The 18,865-nt window shown below is 45.9% G+C and overlaps 1 protein-coding gene across 1 annotated transcript in view; it reads right to left on the bottom strand.

Moving 5' to 3' along the window:
- Positions 1 to 18,865, bottom strand: part of MTRR (5-methyltetrahydrofolate-homocysteine methyltransferase reductase) — a 543,648-nt gene that overhangs the window by 406,702 nt on the left and 118,081 nt on the right. Inside the window, exons 6-7 of the mRNA XM_069219713.1 lie at positions 10,731 to 10,850; positions 3,855 to 4,008 (exon numbers count right to left, since the gene is read on the bottom strand). Of these exons, the coding sequence (XP_069075814.1) occupies positions 3,855 to 4,008; positions 10,731 to 10,850 (274 nt within the window). The remainder of the gene's footprint in view (positions 1 to 3,854; positions 4,009 to 10,730; positions 10,851 to 18,865) is intronic.

Below are 18,865 nucleotides of genomic sequence, written 5' to 3'. Positions count from 1 at the left end.
AAATGCGTTTTTTTAGCCAAAATTTGAGGTTTGCAAAGGATTCTGGGTAACAGAACCTGGTCAGAGCCCCACAAGTCACCCCATCTTGGATTCCCATAGGTCTCTAGTTTTCAAAAATGCACAGGTTTGGTAGGTTTCCCTAGGTGCCGGCTGAGCTAGAGGCCAAAATCTACAGGTAGGCACTTTGCAAAAAACAGCTCTGTTTTCTTTCAAAAAATGGGATGTGTCCACGTTGTGTTTTGGGGCGTCTCCTGTCGTGGCCGCTAGGCCTACCCACACAAGTGAGGTATCATTTTTATCGGGAGACTTGGGGGAACACTGGGTGGAAGGACATTTGTGGCTCCTCTCAGATTCCAGAACTTTCTGTCACCGAAATGTGAGGAAAATGTGTTTTTTTAGCCAAAATTTGAGGTTTGCAAAGGATTCTGGGTAACAGAACCTGGTCAGAGCCCCACAAGTCACCCCATCTTGGATTCCCCTAGGTCTCTAGTTTTCAAAAATGCACAGGTTTGGTAGGTTTCCCTAGGTGCCGGCTGAGCTAGAGGCCAAAATCTACAGGTAGGCACTTTGCAAAAAACAGCTCTGTTTTCTTTCAAAAAATGGGATGTGTCCACGTTGTGTTTTGGGGCGTCTCCTGTCGTGGCCGCTAGGCCTACCCACACAAGTGAGGTACCATTTTTATCGGGAGACTTGGGGGAGCGCTGGGTGGAAGGAAATTTGTGGCTCCTCTCAGATTCCAGAACTTTCAGTCACCGAAATGTGAGGAAAATATGTTTTTTTAGCCAAATTTTGAGGTTTGCAATGGATTCTGGGTAACAGAACCTGGTCAGAGCCCCACAAGTCACCCCATCTTGGATTCCCCTAGGTCTCTAGTTTTAAAAAATGCACAGTTTTGGTAGGTTTCCCTAGGTGCCGGCTGAGCTAGAGGCCAAAATCTACAGGTTGGCACTTTGCAAAAAACAGCTCTGTTTTCTTTCAAAAAATGGGATGTGTCCACAATGTGTTTTGGGGTGTTTCCTGTCGTGGCCGCTAGGCCTACCCACACAAGTGAGGTATCATTTTTATCAGGAGACTTGGGGGAACGCTGGGTGGAAGGAAGTTTGTGGCTCCTCTCAGATTCCAGCACTTTCTGTCACCGAAATGAGAGGAAAATGCGTTTTTTTAGCCAAAAGTTGAGGTTTGCAAAGGATTCTGGGTAACAGAACCTGGACAGAGCCCCCACAAGTCACCCCATCTTGGATTCCCCTAGGTCTCTAGTTTTCAAAAATACACAGGTTTGGTAGGTTTCCCTAGGTGCCGGCTGAGCTAGACGCCAAAATCTACAGGTTGGCACTTTGCAAAAAACAGCTCTGTTTTCTTTCAAAAAATGGGATGTGTCCACGTTGTGTTTTGGGGCGTTTCGTGTCGTGGCCGGTAGGCCTACCCACACAAGTGAGGTATCATTTTTATCGGGAGACTTGGGGGAACGCTGGGTGGAAGGAAATTTGTGGCTCCTCTCAGATTGCAGAACTTTCTGTCATCGAAATATGAGGAAAATGCGTTTTTTTAGCCACAATTTGAGGTTTGCGAAGGATTCTGGGTAACAGAACCTGGTCAGAGCCCCACAAGTCACCCCATCTTGGATTCCCCTAGGTCTCTAGTTTTCAAAAATGCACTGGTTTGGTAGGTTTCCCTAGGTGCCGGCTGAGCTAGAGGCCAAAATCTACAGGTAGGCACTTTGCAAAAAACAGCTCTGTTTTCTGTGATGTGTCCACGTTGTGTTTTGAGGCATATTCTGTCGCGGACGCTAGGCCTACCCACACAAGTGAGATACCATTTTTATCGGGAGATTTGGGGGAGCGCTGGGTGGAAGGAAATTTGTGGCTCCTCTCAGATTCCAGAACTTTCTGTCACCGAAATGTGTGATTTATTTATTTTTTTTAACCAAAGTTTGAGGTTTGCAAAGGATTCTGGGTAACAGAACCTGGTCAGAGCCCCACAAGTCACCCCATCTTGGATTCCCCTAGGTCTCTAGTTTTAATAAATGCACAGGTTTGGTAGGTTTCCCTAGGTGCCAGCTGAGCTAGAGGCCAAAATCTACAGGTAGGCACTTTGCGAAAAACAGCTCTGTTTTCTTTAAAAAAATGGGATGTGTCCACGTTGTGTTTCGGGGTGCCTCCTTTCGTGGCCGCTAGGCCTACCCACACAAGTGAGGTATCATTTTTATCATTTGGAACGCTGGGTGGAAGGAAATTTGTGGCTCCTCTCAGATTGCAGAACTTTCTGTCATCGAAATATGAGGAAAATGCGTTTTTTTAGCCACAATTTGAGGTTTGCGAAGGATTCTGGGTAACAGAACCTGGTCAGAGCCCCACAAGTCACCCCATCTTGGATTCCCCTAGGTCTCTAGTTTTCATAAGTGCACAGGTTTGGTAGGTTTCCCTAGGTGCCGGCTGAGCTAGAGGCCAAAATCTACAGGTAGGCACTTTGCAAAAAACAGCTCTGTTTTCTGTGATGTGTCCACGTTGTGTTTTGAGGCATATTCTGTCGCGGGCGCCAGGCCTACCCACACAAGTGAGGTACCATTTTTATCGGGATACTTGGAGGAGTGCTGCGTGGAAGGAAATTTGTGGCTCCTCTCAGATTGCAGAACTTTCTGTCATCGAAATGTGAGGAAAATGCGTTTTGTTTGCCAAAATTTGAGGTTTGCAAAGGATTCTGGGTAACAGAACATGGTCAGAGCCCCACAAGTCACCCCACCCCAAGTCACTGGGTCTTGTGTCTGACTGCACAATACATAAAGGTTGTCCCTTTGTGCTAGTCTAGCACAGCAAGATGTCCACAGTTGACAATTTGTGCTAAAGTTTAAAATGCCCGCCTGCTTTGTGCCATAACTACCAGGGGTTGAGCTCAGGTTTAAAGTACTGAAAACTTTATGTGACCTAACAAAAGCAGTGACATTATTACTTGTGGGAGACTATCATCCACCCAAACTAATAATCCACTTCCTCACATCTATTCAAAGGTGATGTTGCAAGGACTTTATCAAATCTAATTACCTTCCCATATAAGAACAACAAAGCATAAACTTTATCAGTGAGAACGCAATTTAGCTGAAAAACATATACTGCATCAGAGGAAGAAAGAGAAAGGCTGTTTCTTGATGATTGTTATGTTACAACTGTTGTGACCTCACACAGTTTTTGTCTACTGACTTATGGTACATATGGTCCCCCAGCTGTGTTAAAGTTAAATTTTGACTGGCTGCACAGTTTAAATAAGTTTAAATAAGCAAAGAAAGAAATATATAATTCTCACATCCTTGCCTTTAATTAAATTAAAGCTTTCCTTCACGTTAGCTAGGAAAGTCTCCATTTGAGTGCACAACATCACCACACAAAGCTTCACATATGTGAAATGCAGGCTTTCGGTGTATTAGGCGCACTGAACTGCTTGTTGCATCCAATGCACTATTTAAGCGTACTAATGATTTCTTTTTTAGTCAATAGAAGATGAAAATGTATATAAGCCTGCCACTTCAGGGAAGGAAGGCAGTGTAAGTGCAAGACAGCACCATTCAAAATGAAAAGTTCCTGAAAAGTGACAATGCAGATAGGCATCTGAATAAGAAAAATACAGTACCAAAAAATGTAAAGATTATTTCCATCCCTTGTTATGACACCCATTCAACGCCCAGCCATCGCAAAAGTGTGGGACAGGATGACAGAGTACCAGCATTTTTCCCTTCCTCTTTTAATAGTAAGAAGCAGAGTTTGAATATGGATTCCCAAAAGAAATATATAAGAAAAAGTAAGTTGGAACAAGAAAAACTTTTTTTTTGTGAATAACAGTTATTTGATAAGGAAAAAGGATACCTCTTTTTTTAGTGCCCGGAAGGATTGATAGGCAGACTTGGGCATTTTTTTCCTCCAAAAGTCCTAAACGTTGAAGAAGTAAATCCACCTCGTTGTCCGGGTTGGGACACATTACAGAGAAAGAGTCTCCAGGCTGGTACATGAATGGAGTATTCTGCAACGTAAAAATTTTTGGGGAAAGTATTAGTATTAAAAGAGAAAGTACAGATTTCAAATCTTACCAATACTATATAAGAAATTCAACACAACTGCTAGGAACAGTCCAAAATTATCAAATAGAACACCACTTCAAAGTCATGTAATGTTTATTATTGCTAAGTAAAGACTGGTTTCTATATTTTGGGTCAAGCATGTTAAAGTCATATAAGATCCGACTCGCCAAAAAACACAAAAAGGAAAAATTAATTTCCTTTGGCCTATACATATGCTTAGCATACATTTCTAATTGAAGGAAAGAATATTTCAGAAAATGCAAGTAGAACTCTTGTAAAACGGTGGCTGTTGCATATTTTCAGGCTAACTCACATGTAGAGATAGTTTCATAAACATAATAGTAACAGGTTATGGCAAAAGGGCATCTGTAATTTAACTATTTTTAGGTCGAAGCCTAACAGCATCTTGGGGACATTCAGAAAGCCAGCCCAAGAATGCACTTTCCCTGTTGCTTACCATTGGCTTTGTGGTTTGTAAATCACATTTTCAGGCTTTTAATCTGCTATCTTTATTTGCTTTAGGGTGTCAATGTTGAGTTTGTCCCTCCTGTTGCCCAAACCATGCTTACTGTATTCTTCTACTAACTTGCTTTCTGCAAACAAGTTTTAAACCTTTGTCTTATCTTTCAACTGAAAATGTGTTGTCTGCAATGGCAGTGCGCTACCACACGATGCATACTCTAAACCACACTAAATCCATTCTACGACACTCTACTTTACGACGTGCCACTCTACTCTATGCTCCTCCACTCTAAGACACTCTGACCCCCAACTCCACTCCACACCACCCCAATCTACGCCACTCACTCCACGACACAACACCTCGCTCCACCCCACTATAAGCCCCTCTACAACTCTTACCCCACTCCACTCTACCCCACTCCAATCTACCACACTCCAATCTATCCTATTCCACTCCACTCAAATGTACCACAATCTACCCCACCCCACTCAACTTCGCTACAATCCACCACAATCTACTCCACTTCAATGTACCCCTCTCCAATCCACCCAGTCTACCAACTCCACACAATCCACTCGTCTACCCCGCTTCAATCTACCAAAGCCCAATTTACCCATCCAAATCCACCACACCACTTCAATTCACCCCTCTCCAATCTACCGCACTCAACTCTACCTCAATCTACTCAACTCTACCCCACTATACTCAATCTAACCCAATCTACCACCGTCCCCTCAAATCTACCCCAGTCTACTTCACTCCAATCCAAATTAAGCCAATCCACCCCAACGTACCCCAATCCAACCCACTCCAATCTATCCCACTCCCGTCCACTCCACTCCAATCTACCCCAAATCAATATACCCCACTCCATTCAAATTTATTCCACTCCACTCCAAACCACGCTGCAATCTATCCAATCTACCCCACTCCAATTCACTCCAATCTACCACACTCCCTTCAAATATAACCCAATCCCTTTCAATCTACTCCACTACACTCTAACCCACTCCACCACAATCAACCCTACTCCAATCTACCCCATTCCAATCTACCCCTCCCAAATCTTACCCACTTCAATCTACCACATTTACTCCACTCCAATCTACTGCATTCCACTTTTCTGCATTCCACTTCAGTCTACCCCACTAGACTCCAATCTACTCCACACCAATCTACCCCAAATGACCCCACTTCACCTCACTCCTCCCCACTCCAGTGCAATCTAACCCACCTTACTCTACCCAACTCCAGTCCATTGCACTCCAGTCTACCCCACTCCACTCACATCTACCTAACTCAAAACTACCCTACTCCAATTTAACATACTCCATTCCAATCTCCCCTACTCGAATCCACCCAATCTGCCCCATTCTGATTCATCCTAATTTAGCCCACTACACTCCATTCCAGTCTGCCCCACTCTTCCCCAAACTATCCCACTCCACTCCAATCGACCCTACCTTTACTAATCCAATCTACTCCACATCACACCACTCTATCTAACTCAACTCCAACCTACTCTACCATATTCCACAAAATCTACCCCACTCCACTCTACCCCTCCCCACTCCAATATACCTGTCTCCACCCCAATCTACCCCACTCCACTCTACCCCAATCCACTGCACTTCACTCTTCCTCATTCTACCACACTTCACTTGAATCTACTCCTACATATCCCACTCCATTCTACCCTGGTCCACCCACTACAATCTACCCCACTCTACCCCAATCTACTCCATTCCACCCCACTTCAATCTAACTCACTCCAATTTGCCTCAATGTACCCCGCTCCACTCCAATCTACCCCAATTTACCCCACTCTACATCAATCTAATCTACCCCACTCCATAACAATCTATCCCACACCACTACAAACTACCCCTCCCCAATCAACAGCATTACACTCCAATCGGCCACAATCCACTCAAATATACCTCACACCATTCCAAACTAACCCACCCCACCCCAATCTACACTACCCTAACCCAATCTATCATACTCCAATCTAACCCTCCCCAATCTACCCCACCCCAATCTACCCACGAGCAGCCCACGAGCAGGATGCGGGGAGGTGACGGTAAGTCCCTCTTCCCCATTCGCTGCGGGAGGAGCGTAAGAACTCCAAACGTTCATAGGTCCAGTGACCTTCCCTGCCCCCATAGGAAAGGAGGGGACACGTGCTTCCCCACCTCCCTCTCTCTTGGTGAAACAGCTTGCTGGGCAGGAGGGAAACCTCAACGGAGGCCCTGTCCCTGCAAATCTGGTTTTAGGACCCCATTTAGCATTAAAGGAGCACTGGAGTTCCACTATGTGGTCCCAGGGCCTTGGCCTGTGAACAGGCAAGGAAAGCGTCAAGGTTTGGGCATTCCTGATGGTCTGATGACGTTTGCGTAATATAATGGTCACTGTGCATTTCATACTTCTTTTGACTTTATTGATAACATGTGTTTTCCATGATGTGTGCAGCCCTGATGTTATGGTGATACTGGAGCTATATGATTTCTACTGTGTACATTCATGATACTGTTTGACCTTGGCAGTGACATGTGTCTCTCATGATATCTGCATTCCTAGTGATATTGTTTTCCTGACTACTGCTTATGTTGCAGAATATCCAGTCATGACTACAGCTGCCTTTTGCAGTACCAGTAACTAAGTATTGTTCTGACAACTGCTTGTGTAGCAGGGTATTACTGACATGTTGTGTTTGGTCTAATGATGTTTTGTGCAATACAGTTTATTTTTACATAACTTGGTGTTGTTTCCTTTGTGGTGTAAGTACTGCATCACATGTGCTGTGTGTGTTGTGCAATCGGTTTACACATTGCCTCTGGGATAGGCCTGACTGCTCGTGCCAAGCTACCAAAGGGGTGAGCAGGGGTTATCTTGCGTGTGTAACTCCCTCACCATGACAAGAGTGGGTGGGTTCTGCCTGGCTTAGGTGCGTACCCTAGCCAACCAGAATCCCCATTTCTAACACTGGTGGCAGCAGTGGGAAAGGACTTGCGCTTGCACAATACCATTGTAACTCATTGTTCCATCACAAAAACGGTGTTTATACCATCGCGTTTTGTTTCTCCTGATTTACTCTCATTGGTCATTTTTACTGTTTTCAGTTCTTACGTTTGGGTATTTGCTTGTCACACTTGTGTTTAGTGTACCTTATCAAAATAGGGCCGACCTTTAACTTTGAGGACCCCTACCTTTTTACACGCAGGAGGAATTAAAGGGGACTACCAGACAGCGGGGACCTTGTGAAATCTCAGAATGTCTTTGAAAGGTTAGTGATAGGGGAGGAGTGTTCTTAGGGGATACTCAGAGGATCCTGATTGCAGTGAGGGTTCCCAACGGGAGGGCGCCCAGACTTCATCCCTAGTGAGTGGTGAAGAGACTGACCAGGATGGTGAGAATGACTGAGCAGGGAAGCTAGTTGACAGGGAAGGCCCCAGTAATAGGGAGTCCCCTGCTGGTTCCAGTGTAAGGAGCAGTGTCACTTCTCATTCTTTGTCACCTGATGAGCTTAGAGAAAGGTGGGAAAAGAGGGACCTGAGGTTGCAGCTAGTGCAACTGCTGTGGAGGAGAGACAGGCTGAAGTAGAAAAGACCTTAGTCCAAGAGAGGATAGCAGAGGCAGAGAGAGAGATTTGCTGTTGAGTGCAGTCTGAAGGGTCTTGACTCACCAGCGGTGCAGGTGGAGTCCAGTGGTGGCAGCAATGTTAAGTGCAGTGGCAGAGACAATCCCCACATGCCCACAGATGTGGTAGCTAGGTTCCAGGAGGGGGGGGACATATGTCAGTGAATGAGGGAATATGAGGTTTCTCTGGTAGCATGCAGGATCCCTGAGAAGGATTGAGGGGCTGGCCTAGGAAGCTATATTCCCAAGAAGGGGAGGGATGCCCTACTGGCTCTGGAAGGGAGCGACAGGAAGGGGTATCCCCCTATGAAGGATGCATTGATGAAGAAGTATGGTTTCACCCCTTAGGAATACAGTAAGAGGTTCAGGGGCAGTTTGTGGAGGATTGCTGCATGGCACTGGATAGATGAGTGAAGAGTAGCACAGCAGACGATTTTGAAGGGCTGTTTAATTGTCAGAGAGCACCTGCTTCGTTGCTGTTTTTCAGGGCTACGCTAACACTTGTCACTGTGTGAGCCCTCTGACTCCAGGGTGCTTGCAAAGGAGGCAGGCTTCTGTGTGAGTGCCAGAGGGTCTGGTGAGGCATTTGGGGGTGTTCCTAAAGGGAGTGGGCAGGTGTTTCTCAACCAGGTGAGGTGGGAAAGGAAGGTCCCAGTGTGGTGGGATGGGCTTGAAATACCATTTCTGGTCTCAGAGGAGAGGGAATGGGGGTGGGTTGAGTCTCAGGGTGTCCAAGCCCCAATCCCAGAGCCTGATTGGTTCCATGAGTGAAAGCTAGGAGGGGAAGGCCTATCCTGCACCATAGGGCCATCTGCTGAGAGGGACCCCATAATGCCAGGAGAACTTGGGCGGGTGGCTGATGTTAGCGTTCAGCCAGACCTGGTGTCTGGTGATCTTACTCCAGAGTAGAGGCAGGGGAAATCCAAAAATAGGGTTGAGAGCCCCAGTGGAGAACCGGGAGCGTCAGCTCTGAAGTCAGACCCCAGAAATGACCTGGGTGACACCATTTCTGGGCTGTGGGGGATCCAGGCTCTGGCAGATGGGAGGAGGCCAGGGGACCAGCGCCAGCCAGACTCTAGTGCAGCCCTTAGGGAAGGTGATTCCCTTGTGGGGGGTAGGTGTGCTCCCCAAGAAGTCCTGGTTTGCCAGGCAGTGGTCAGTCTGAGGGTGGTGACCCTGTGCTGGGTGGTCAGGTTCAGGGGGTAAGCTCTGACCTGATGGGGGGCGGTTGGCCCAATCACCCAGCTTGTGTATCTTCTAGAGGTACTTCCCATGGTGGGGGGTGCAGATCTCTTGGAGAGGGGGCTGGAGAGACTCACGCCAGACACCGGTGCAATCAGAGGGTGCGGACCCTGGGTCGGGATGCCAGTTGCAGGGTGGTAACCCTGAGCTGGCAGGAGAATTGTGCAGGAAAGCTGTACCCAGCGTCCTGACAGTTCTGGATTCTGGTGGTACCACTCCTAGGAGAAGGTGGTGGGAACCTAGAAGGAGGGGGAGGAGAGCCTAGCCCCTGTGCAGCCTATGGGTGCGGACCCTAGGTTGGTGGATCAGTGGCAGGGTACAACTCCTGAATTGATGGAAAGTGGAGTAGATAGAGGTTGCTATGCACCTGGGGCTACTGCCCTCCACTGAGTGAGATTTCAGAGGCCCCTGGATGGCCTGGAGCCTGGTTCTGGCCACTAGCAGCTAAGGAGCTCCAGTGGGTTAGCCTAGGCTGCCTGGGAAGCACTGATAGAGGAACCCAGCTGGGATCAGAGTGTCAGAGAACTGGAGTGTGCCCCTGCAGTTGTGGGCCAGAGTCCCCAAATAGGGAAGCCCATCAAGGTATTCATTGGTCTCCTCTGGCTTTAGGCTGGTGGGGGGGGGGGGGGGGGGGGTTGTGCTGGACCTGGCCTTTTTTGCAGGGTCATCCCCAAACCTTTTGCCTTCCTCCTCCTATTTTTTCTGACCTGTTGGCTCTAGGACACTGAGCACTTTGCCACTGTGTATCAGTGCAGGTGCTCTCCCTTCTAAAGTTGGTATGATTGGCTTACACCTAATTGGCACATTTAATTTATCTATAAGTCCCTTGTACAGGGGTATCCCTATAGCCAGGGCCTGTAAATTAAATGCTACTTGTGGGCCTGCAGCGCTGCTGCTGACTGAAAGAGGACAAAGTCTGGATTTTGTGGTATATCCCTGCTTGGGAAGTGTCTCCAAGGGGTTTGGATAGAGCTTGCCCTCTGTTCTGAAGTCTCAGGGCCATCAAAGACTTCCTCTACTCTCTGCTGAGACTCCTACCCTGCCAGGTGGTGCCTAATGCAGTCCCTGGGCCCTTGAAAAGAGAAGCTGGTGAAAAACCAAGTGCACCGACTTCGGACAACTCAAGATTGACTATTTTACCATTTCTGCAACTAGAAAAGAGACAAGGGAAAAAAATGCTGTTTCAGGAGAGAGGGTCAAAATGCAAAACATCAGATCTTTGCAAGTGCACAGTGCTCGATGATTTAACTGCATATACCCTGTTTCATTCAATTTCATATTTTTTTCCTATTAAAAAATACTAACCATCTTTGAACCTACCGAAATATCGAGCTCCAACAACAAACACGTTTTTACCGCATCTGGCATGGTTAGCTGCTCTGCTTTTGTGACAGGAACCTGGAAATGCGGCTCAGAATTCAATACAGAAAATGTGGATTTCTAGAAATAAAAAAATGTTTAGGAAAAAGCTGATTAAATTATAAATCCAAATATCAATATTTTCTAACAGGGCAAAAAAAAATCCTTCATGAATAGTACACAAATTAGAAGGAGAAGTACCAACTAATATGCAGTGAAGCTTGCAACAAAGATGTATGTCCTAACAAGAATATATAAGTTGAAGAATAGCTGGTTGTCAATAAGTATCAAAACCCCAGGATTATGTTTTCTATATGCATTGTTGCTTCTCTAAAATTCTCTGGGCTTATAGCTTGACCACTGCCTAACATTGGTGGTGTTTCATGTCATTTTCATTTGCTTGTTTCTTATTTGATGGCTTTCTTTCCTCTTCCAGCATGTGTCATTCCCTTGAAACACAGTCTCTTTCTCCTTTTGAATGGACAACTTGTATCCTTCACTGCTCCCCATTTAGAGGACCTCTTTTTTCTTTCAGCACACAAGTAGAATGAATGAGTTTTCTTGCTCTCTCCCTCGTGTGCTGTGCCTACCCCAAATACCTGCCGTCTGTGAACTCTTTGATGGTGCCTCTTCTCCCTACTTCCTATTGCCTTTGTGTGCTGCAAAACTGTATAAACTGTATCTCGGTAACCTTCGTTTTTTCAGTGAATTTCTATGGGATTTTAACGTAAAGTAACATATAATTACCATACATACAAGTGAGTGGGTGCATGTTATTTTTTTAATTAACCTACAGATCCAGTGATCATTCGCAGTTTTACACTGAGGGTTGGGGCTGAGCTCTGTGGTAGATTCTCAGATCTGTGGATCAGACAAAAAATATTTGTTAATTCTTTTGCTAAATTAAAGTTAAATGTTAGTTGGATCTACAGTTTGGAAACATGATCAAAGTAAAAATTTCAGGGTTTCAGTAACTTAGATATGTATTAATGCGATTTGGGAATATTATTATTAAGGGATATTTGTGCCTAAATCAATTAATGAAATTAAGAAGGTTCACTATAGTGACAGATTCCATCATGGCTTTAAACTAACCTACCCAGGCCTCTTACTAGGGCAAAGCTGAAAAGAGAATAAACACAATATGCAGGAATGATGGGAGCAGTTGCCCTAAGTTCTCTCACTGGACATATGTCACTAAGTAGCCCTGCTGTCATCTTGTTTCTTTTTTTTGTCACACTGTTTTTATTGAGTTTTAAGAGGCATTTGAAGAGCAAAAAAATAAACAATCATATAGATTCCGTATCTGTGCTTCTGTGAAAGGCAATGCTGATACAGAAAACAGATGATGCAGCTCGATACAGTAACGTAAATGCCTGAGAAACCACATTACGCCTCCAAATACAATGTCATAGAACCTTATGCTTAATATCGGATTTAATCCCCCCTCTTTCCACCCTCCCCAAACAACTGTCTTTCAAACGTTCAACTCTGGGTGTACGCTGCAAAAAGCCGACCTCGAGGGGTCATGAGAGGTGCAGTAGGGATGAGCCAGTAAGAGCTATTTGAGAAGAGGCAGGTTTGAGCGTGGGGGTCCTTCCTTAAATATTTAAGAGGTGGAGAGCTCTTGTGCGCGATGGGCAGGCTGTAAGAAGGAGACCCACAGAGTGGAACTGGACAAGTGGGCCCCACTTGTATTCAATGTTCTTGTGTGTGTCTGTCGGTACATCAGCCAATCTTTCCATAGTCCGTGCCTGCCATAATCGGGCATGCCATTGTGTGAGGCAGCGGGCAGTGTTTTTTTTCCAGTTTGCCGCCAAGGTGGTCTTAGCCGCTCCAAGACACAGCCTTAACATGGCGCGATCACTCATGGTTTGATGTTTAAGGGTTTCATCCCTTAGGCCCAAAAGGGTGAAGCCCATCATGGTAGGGATCGGGAATCCAAAAATCTTTTGATTTGTGCAAGAATTTCATTCCAGAAAGGTCTGATAGTGGGGCAGTCCCACCAAATATGGTTAAAATCGCCTAATAGGCCACAGTCCCTCCAACATAGGTCTGAAGAATCGGGATATATCAATTTCAATTTTGCAGGGTATAAGTACCACTCATTTAAAAGTTTATAGTGTGCTTCTCTCACTCCAAGGGAACGATTATATCTAGCAATGTCCCCCCCATAGCTTCTGCCACTGTTTAGTGGAGATCTGATCCCCCAACACTGCAGACCAAAAACTAGTGTGATGTGGTGATGGCTCTGAAACCGTAGTAAGTAAAAGTGTGTAGAGAAAAGAAAGGACCCTTCTGAAGCTTTGTACCTGTCTAACACATTTTTCAATCCGTTGTACCCGCCTGTCGAATAGTTTGGCGGAGGACCCAGTGCTGAAGCTGGTTGAATCAATATTGTTCTGAGGATAGGGAGCTAAAGTTTCGTAGGCAGTTTTCAAACGTGAGAAGGTCCTGACCATGGAAAAGTTCGGAAATGGTAAGGCAACCTCCACTCCTCCAGAGATCAAAGGGACCTGGATTAAGCATTGGCGGAAAGGCCGGATTGAAGTGAATGGGGATGTAGGGAGAAGGGAAGGTCTTCCAATGTTGGGTCTGAATTATTAGATCCCATACTTTAAGAGTGGTTCTCGTAGGAGTGCTAAGATTGGCATATGTCTTCGTTTTCCACATACCCTCTCATATACAGCAGCCTGTTGCAGCCCTATCCATATTCAACCAGTGCTTATCAGAAGTTGACGCTGACCGTTCTGGGATCACTCATAGTTGAGCTGCTGTATACTACAATAGAAAGTCTGGGAGCACCAATCCACCTGGCTGTTTTGGGAGCCTAAGCGTCTTATAGGAAAGTTGCGCTCTACGACCTTGCCAGATAAAGGATATGAGAAGAGAGCAGAGTGATGAAAAAAATGGTCTATAGAAAGTCCCTGACAAAAAAAAATATAGAGCGTGGGGCAGGATTGTCATCTTAATTGCATGGAGCCTGCCAAGCGAAGAGAGATGCCCAACGTTTAAGATCTACTTCCAATTGTTTGAGAAGAGGAGGGAAGTTGAAGCAATAAAGATTAGTGATCTTATGGGTAAACTTAATTTCCAGGTAGAGTAGGTGTGTTTTAGTCAAAGTGAAGGGAACTGATTCTGCCAACTGACTCAATGCAGATGAGGGAAATGTGAGGTTTAAGAGAAATGATTTATGGAGGTTTACTGGATAGCCAGAGGCGGTTTCATATTGAGTTGGCTCATGTTGTAGGACTTCGACAGAGGAATGGGGAGCAGTGAGTGATAATAAAATATTGTCCGCAAAAAGCAATATCTTATGGACCTTATTGCCAAAGGGAATCCCCTGGATCTCGGGCTTTGTCCTAAAGTTAGTAGCAAATGGCTTTATACTCAGAGCAAAAAAAAGGGGGGAGAAAGGACAGCTCTGACGCGTGCCCCTTTCTAACTGAAAGAAATTAGAGCCTACTCCATTGACTATTACTCGCGAGAGAGGGGCGGCACAGTTAGCTTGAATCATCTTTATAAATTGTCTGTGGAACCCAACATTTTGCAGGATGCGGAAAAGAAAAGACCATTCCACCCGGTCAAAGGCCTTTTCGGCATCTAGCGCCAACTGGACGGACAGAATTTACTTTCTAGTGACCTTCTTTACTGGGTGGATGATCCTGCACAAATTATCATGTGTTTGTCACCCGACTGGTCAGGATGGATAAGACAGGGTAAGACAGTTGAGTATGCGAGTATTTTCGAGTACAGTTTCAAATCAAGATTCAGTAATGCTATGGGCCTGTATGAGGTGCATCGGTGTGGGTCCTTTCTGTTATTGGGAATTATTGTGATTAGTGCTTCACTCATAGACACCGTGACTTTGCAAACTGATGTTATAAGATAAAAAAGCTGTGTTAGGTGTGGAATTAGATCAGAGATGATTGTAAAATTGGGCAGTTAGTCTGTGGAGGCCGGGGGGGGGGGGGTAATTTGTACTTTAAGAGGAGATATTGCTAATCGGACTTCTTCTTCTGTAATGGGGCTGCTCAAGTCGAAATGTTGTTCTTTGGACACCTGGGGTAGCTGCATCTCTTCTAGATACTTAGTTTGTAGTGAATTATCAGCAGTGTCAGATGTATAAAACTCCCTATAAAAGTCGTGAAAAGTTTTTGCTTTAGCCTGTTCAGTGGTTTTCTGGACTTCCGGGTCATTGATAAAGGAGCCAACGTAATGTTCCTCATGTTTGAGGCAAAGTTGTCGGGCTAAGCGCAAGGCCACTTTGTTTCCCCAATCATATGTAGCGTATTTCAATTGAAATAAAGTGTGTTCTGCTCTATTAGGGTAAATAGCATTACTCGCCGTAACCTTTCTTTGAAGTTTAAGTGTAGGATTGTCCTTATTTTTCTGTTCGGCAGTCTTTAGTTCTGTCTCAAGAGTCAGCCGCTCAGGGTCTTTTGTTTGGAAAGCACCATCATTAGAGAAATTTTTTTTTCCTCTAATTACTGCCTTAAAGACGCCCCAATTGTTAAAGGGATCCATGCCTTGTGGGTTATTGAGTGGGAAGTATTCTTTGATAGTTGTGCAAAGCTCATCATGCATAAGACAGTCCCTTATAAGAGAGGCCAGGAAGAACCATTGACAAAGCTTAGGTGTAGGGGGAGCCTAATCCAGGATCAGCTCTAACGGACCGTGATCTGAAATGGACATGAGGCGAATTGTGGCTGATAACATAAGACTTTCCAACGTCTGGCTTATGAAAATATGTGATCAATTCTCGAATAGGAATTATCGGAATGCGAGAAGAAGGTACAGTCCTTATCATTAGGGTGAAGTGTTCTCCACCCATCAATAAGGCCCAGTAAATGGAGTGAATGTTTAATGTGTTTGGGAAAGTTATGTGCGGTTGGCCTATGTGGCAAGGTGCTGTCTAGATTAGAGTCCCAAACTAAATTGAAATCCATCATAAGAAGAATGTCACCTTCGGCAAATTCACTCAAGAGTGAAAGGAGGGATTGGAGGAAGGGAGTCTGGCATGTACTGGGGACATATACAGCTCTGATGGTGCACATTCTCCCAAGAAAGTCACCTTTAACCAATAGTACCCTGTCCTCCTTATATCTTTTTGTATTTATATTGAAATCTCAAGGAAAAGTGGAAGAGGAGTGCCGCTCCATTATGCTTCATCTGAGGAGCGGTACACCAGGGGTTAGGACTTGTGGGTTAGCCGATGGTCCTCCCCAAGTTTAAGTAGTGTTTCCTGGATGGCAACTACGTCATGTCACCTTCCCAAATGGTATTTCCACGATTCGTGGTGTTTAGCTAGTGAATTGTGACCTTTTATGCTCCAAGTTAATGTTAACACCATATTTCAAGCCGTAGAAATTCAAGCAGAGCAAATCAAATCAGCTTTCCTCTCCCCAGCACCCCTGCCCCACAGACCCCCCTCTCTCCTCTTACCGCTCAACCCCCTCTCACACAATAAGACTCCCTCATTCCCAGGATAACAAGTATTAAGCAACTAATAATGAAAAAAAAATCAATGGAGATAAGAATCCCCAATCATTTGAAAACCATTGGTATCAAAACGTGTAACCTTGATTGGTTGATTCGTTGTCCACATTCAGATAAATTTTTGAGAGTTAGATGGGCATGGTGATGCATCACTCCCTGACCCACTCATGAGTCTTATGCTCCCCAGCGGGAGCGCCCACATGGGCCCAGTCGAGAAGTTCAAAAAAGAAGAAAAGGAATAAGCACCGACCTCCTTCTGTGTTGCCATGTGTGGGACGGGGTCAAGTAAAACCAGACGATGGCCGGAGGGGGACGCAGGGTCAAGAAACAGGCCTCTGTAATGACTCCTCAACCCCTTCCTAGTGCATCAATGAGAAGTTCCCTTGCTGTCTGAGCGTTTGGTTGGCCTTTGTGGCAGCCACTGGCTATCCTTGGCACCAGACACTCCTGGCCATATGCCGTCGTCAAGAGCGTCATTAGGCTGGGCCGAAGATGGCAGGGAAACCTCCAAAACCTCTGCCACTTCTTCGACTGTACTAAAATGATAAGTGGCATTTCGATAATCGAAGGTCAATCCAAAGGGGTAAGTCCATCTGTAGGGAACATGTGCTATCCGTAGCTTCTGAGTCACTGTTAGAAATTTTTGTCAACGTGCCAGGGTGGCTGGTGCTATGTTCTGATTAAGGGTGCACGTCGCCCCCTGAAAGTTGACCTCCTCCCGTCCCCTCGCCACCTGGAGAATTACTTCTTTTACTTTGAAAGAATGACATTTTGCCAGAACATCTCTTGGGCATTTGCCCTCGCCTAGTGACCTCGAGCCGACGCAATGGACTCGATCAAGGTTGACCACTCCTGCACTGTTGCCAAAGAGCTTGGAAAATAATCAGACAACCAAAGCTTCTAGGTCAGGACCTTCCACTCCCTCCTCCAGATTACGGTCCATATGTTCTCGCGGCATGATCGATTCTATAAATCTTCACATTTTAACATTGTTGCATAGAGGTGATTCTCTGTGGTGTTGGCTGCTGTTACTGCCCAGACCATCTGTTGTTCTAGAGCCTGACATTTCAACTCGAGGACTAGCGTCGCGTTCCCTACTGAGTCGACATCCTACAATATTTTAAAATCATTTGGTGTTAAGGTCCATGCGCAAAGTATCCAGGGAGGATGCAAGATCCATTTTGAGTTCTTCTCTAGGTTCTCTCTTAAAGTCACAAAATGATTCGAGAAGATCTTTTGTGAACACCAGGTCGTTATTCTCTGAAAACAGCTGGATACCCTGTTCGATTGGGCTTTTTTAGATGGCATAGAGGGGGCTGGAGGAGACCCCCACAGGGATCAAAACAGCCCAGGTACGCCAAAGCCAGGCCACAGCAAAGTCTCCCCCACTGCTCAGAATTGACTCTGCCCCGCAATCTGTAGGTAGGCCCTGAAAGGGTCTTGCCGCTGCTAACATAACTCTCGGTATGGCTCCAAGGGTGGGTGTCCATAGCCGTAGTCTTACTCCACCATCTAAAGTATCCTTGCATATAATGGCAGATCTATGGTAAAGCCTCATGTCACAGTCCTATTCAAGTTCAAGGGTTTGCTGGGAAACAAGTGTCCATTCAGCCGATTCGTGAGCCCTCTGCTGAATTGTATGCTACCACGAGGCTGTGTCGTTGCAGCCATAGATTAAGTAGGGGAGGTTAACGGGGCCGGCAGCAGCATGCAGCCCTGGCCTCACCAAAAAACATCAAGGAGTTCGCCTGGACCTGGGTCGACCACTATCATGAGGTCAGGAAAAGGAGTCAGGCTGGCTGGTGTCACGAGCATGAGGGTCGTGGGACTGCGGGTCCCCGGGGCACATATTAAGTTCACTCTTTACCATTTTATGCCAGTTCAGGGTGTGCGAGGTCTCTGCGTGCCGCGTCCCCAACGGAGCTTGAGGGCACTGGGAGTTCACAAGCACCAGCGGTAGTCCGCAGGCGACTGGCGCAGTGGGGTGCCCACTCGGAGGCCTCCAGGGCCGCTCCAGATTATCAAAATTCCGGGGCTCAGCCCGCCGCACTTAGATGTTGCTCCGAGCCATGGCCGTTCCTCTCGACCGCGGCCCGGCCTGGAAGAGATTCTCTGATGCTATATTACAGATCTCGGGACGACGGGAGTCCCCATCCAGTCACTCATATGGGTCTACTGGGTTGTCCCCATGGCTCCCATAAACCGGGGGTCGATAGGAAGCTCCCACCATGCTCAAAATATGTGAATGCTGAGGAGCAGCTCCAGATCACGTCTGGGCGGCCATGAAGGTTGCCTCTGCCCTTCTAGCTTTTTTTTTTTAAACATGAAGCATCCTTCAGATTCTTGGTCTCTTTGCTTAGAAAGATATCATGAGAAAATGGAAGCAGTAGAGTTGTTGATAATCACCCTATTCAGTAAAGTGATCTCAGGCATTTTTTTTATTTTAACTCCAACAAGATTGTGTAATTATGTAAGTGGCAACAGGGGACAGCTCAGGAATACATGGCTGTACTTGGGGTTGAAAGTGTACAGAGCTGTTTAGGAGAAATTAGGATGCTCCTAATCATGAACAGTTCTTTTGCGATTGGTAGGCCTCA

This window comes from Pleurodeles waltl, chromosome 2_2 (assembly GCF_031143425.1).
Source record: "Pleurodeles waltl isolate 20211129_DDA chromosome 2_2, aPleWal1.hap1.20221129, whole genome shotgun sequence".
Lineage (NCBI taxonomy): Eukaryota > Metazoa > Chordata > Amphibia > Caudata > Salamandridae > Pleurodeles > Pleurodeles waltl.
The sequence above is the reverse complement of the archived record's forward strand: the minus strand, read 5'-3'. Positions and strand labels throughout refer to the sequence as shown.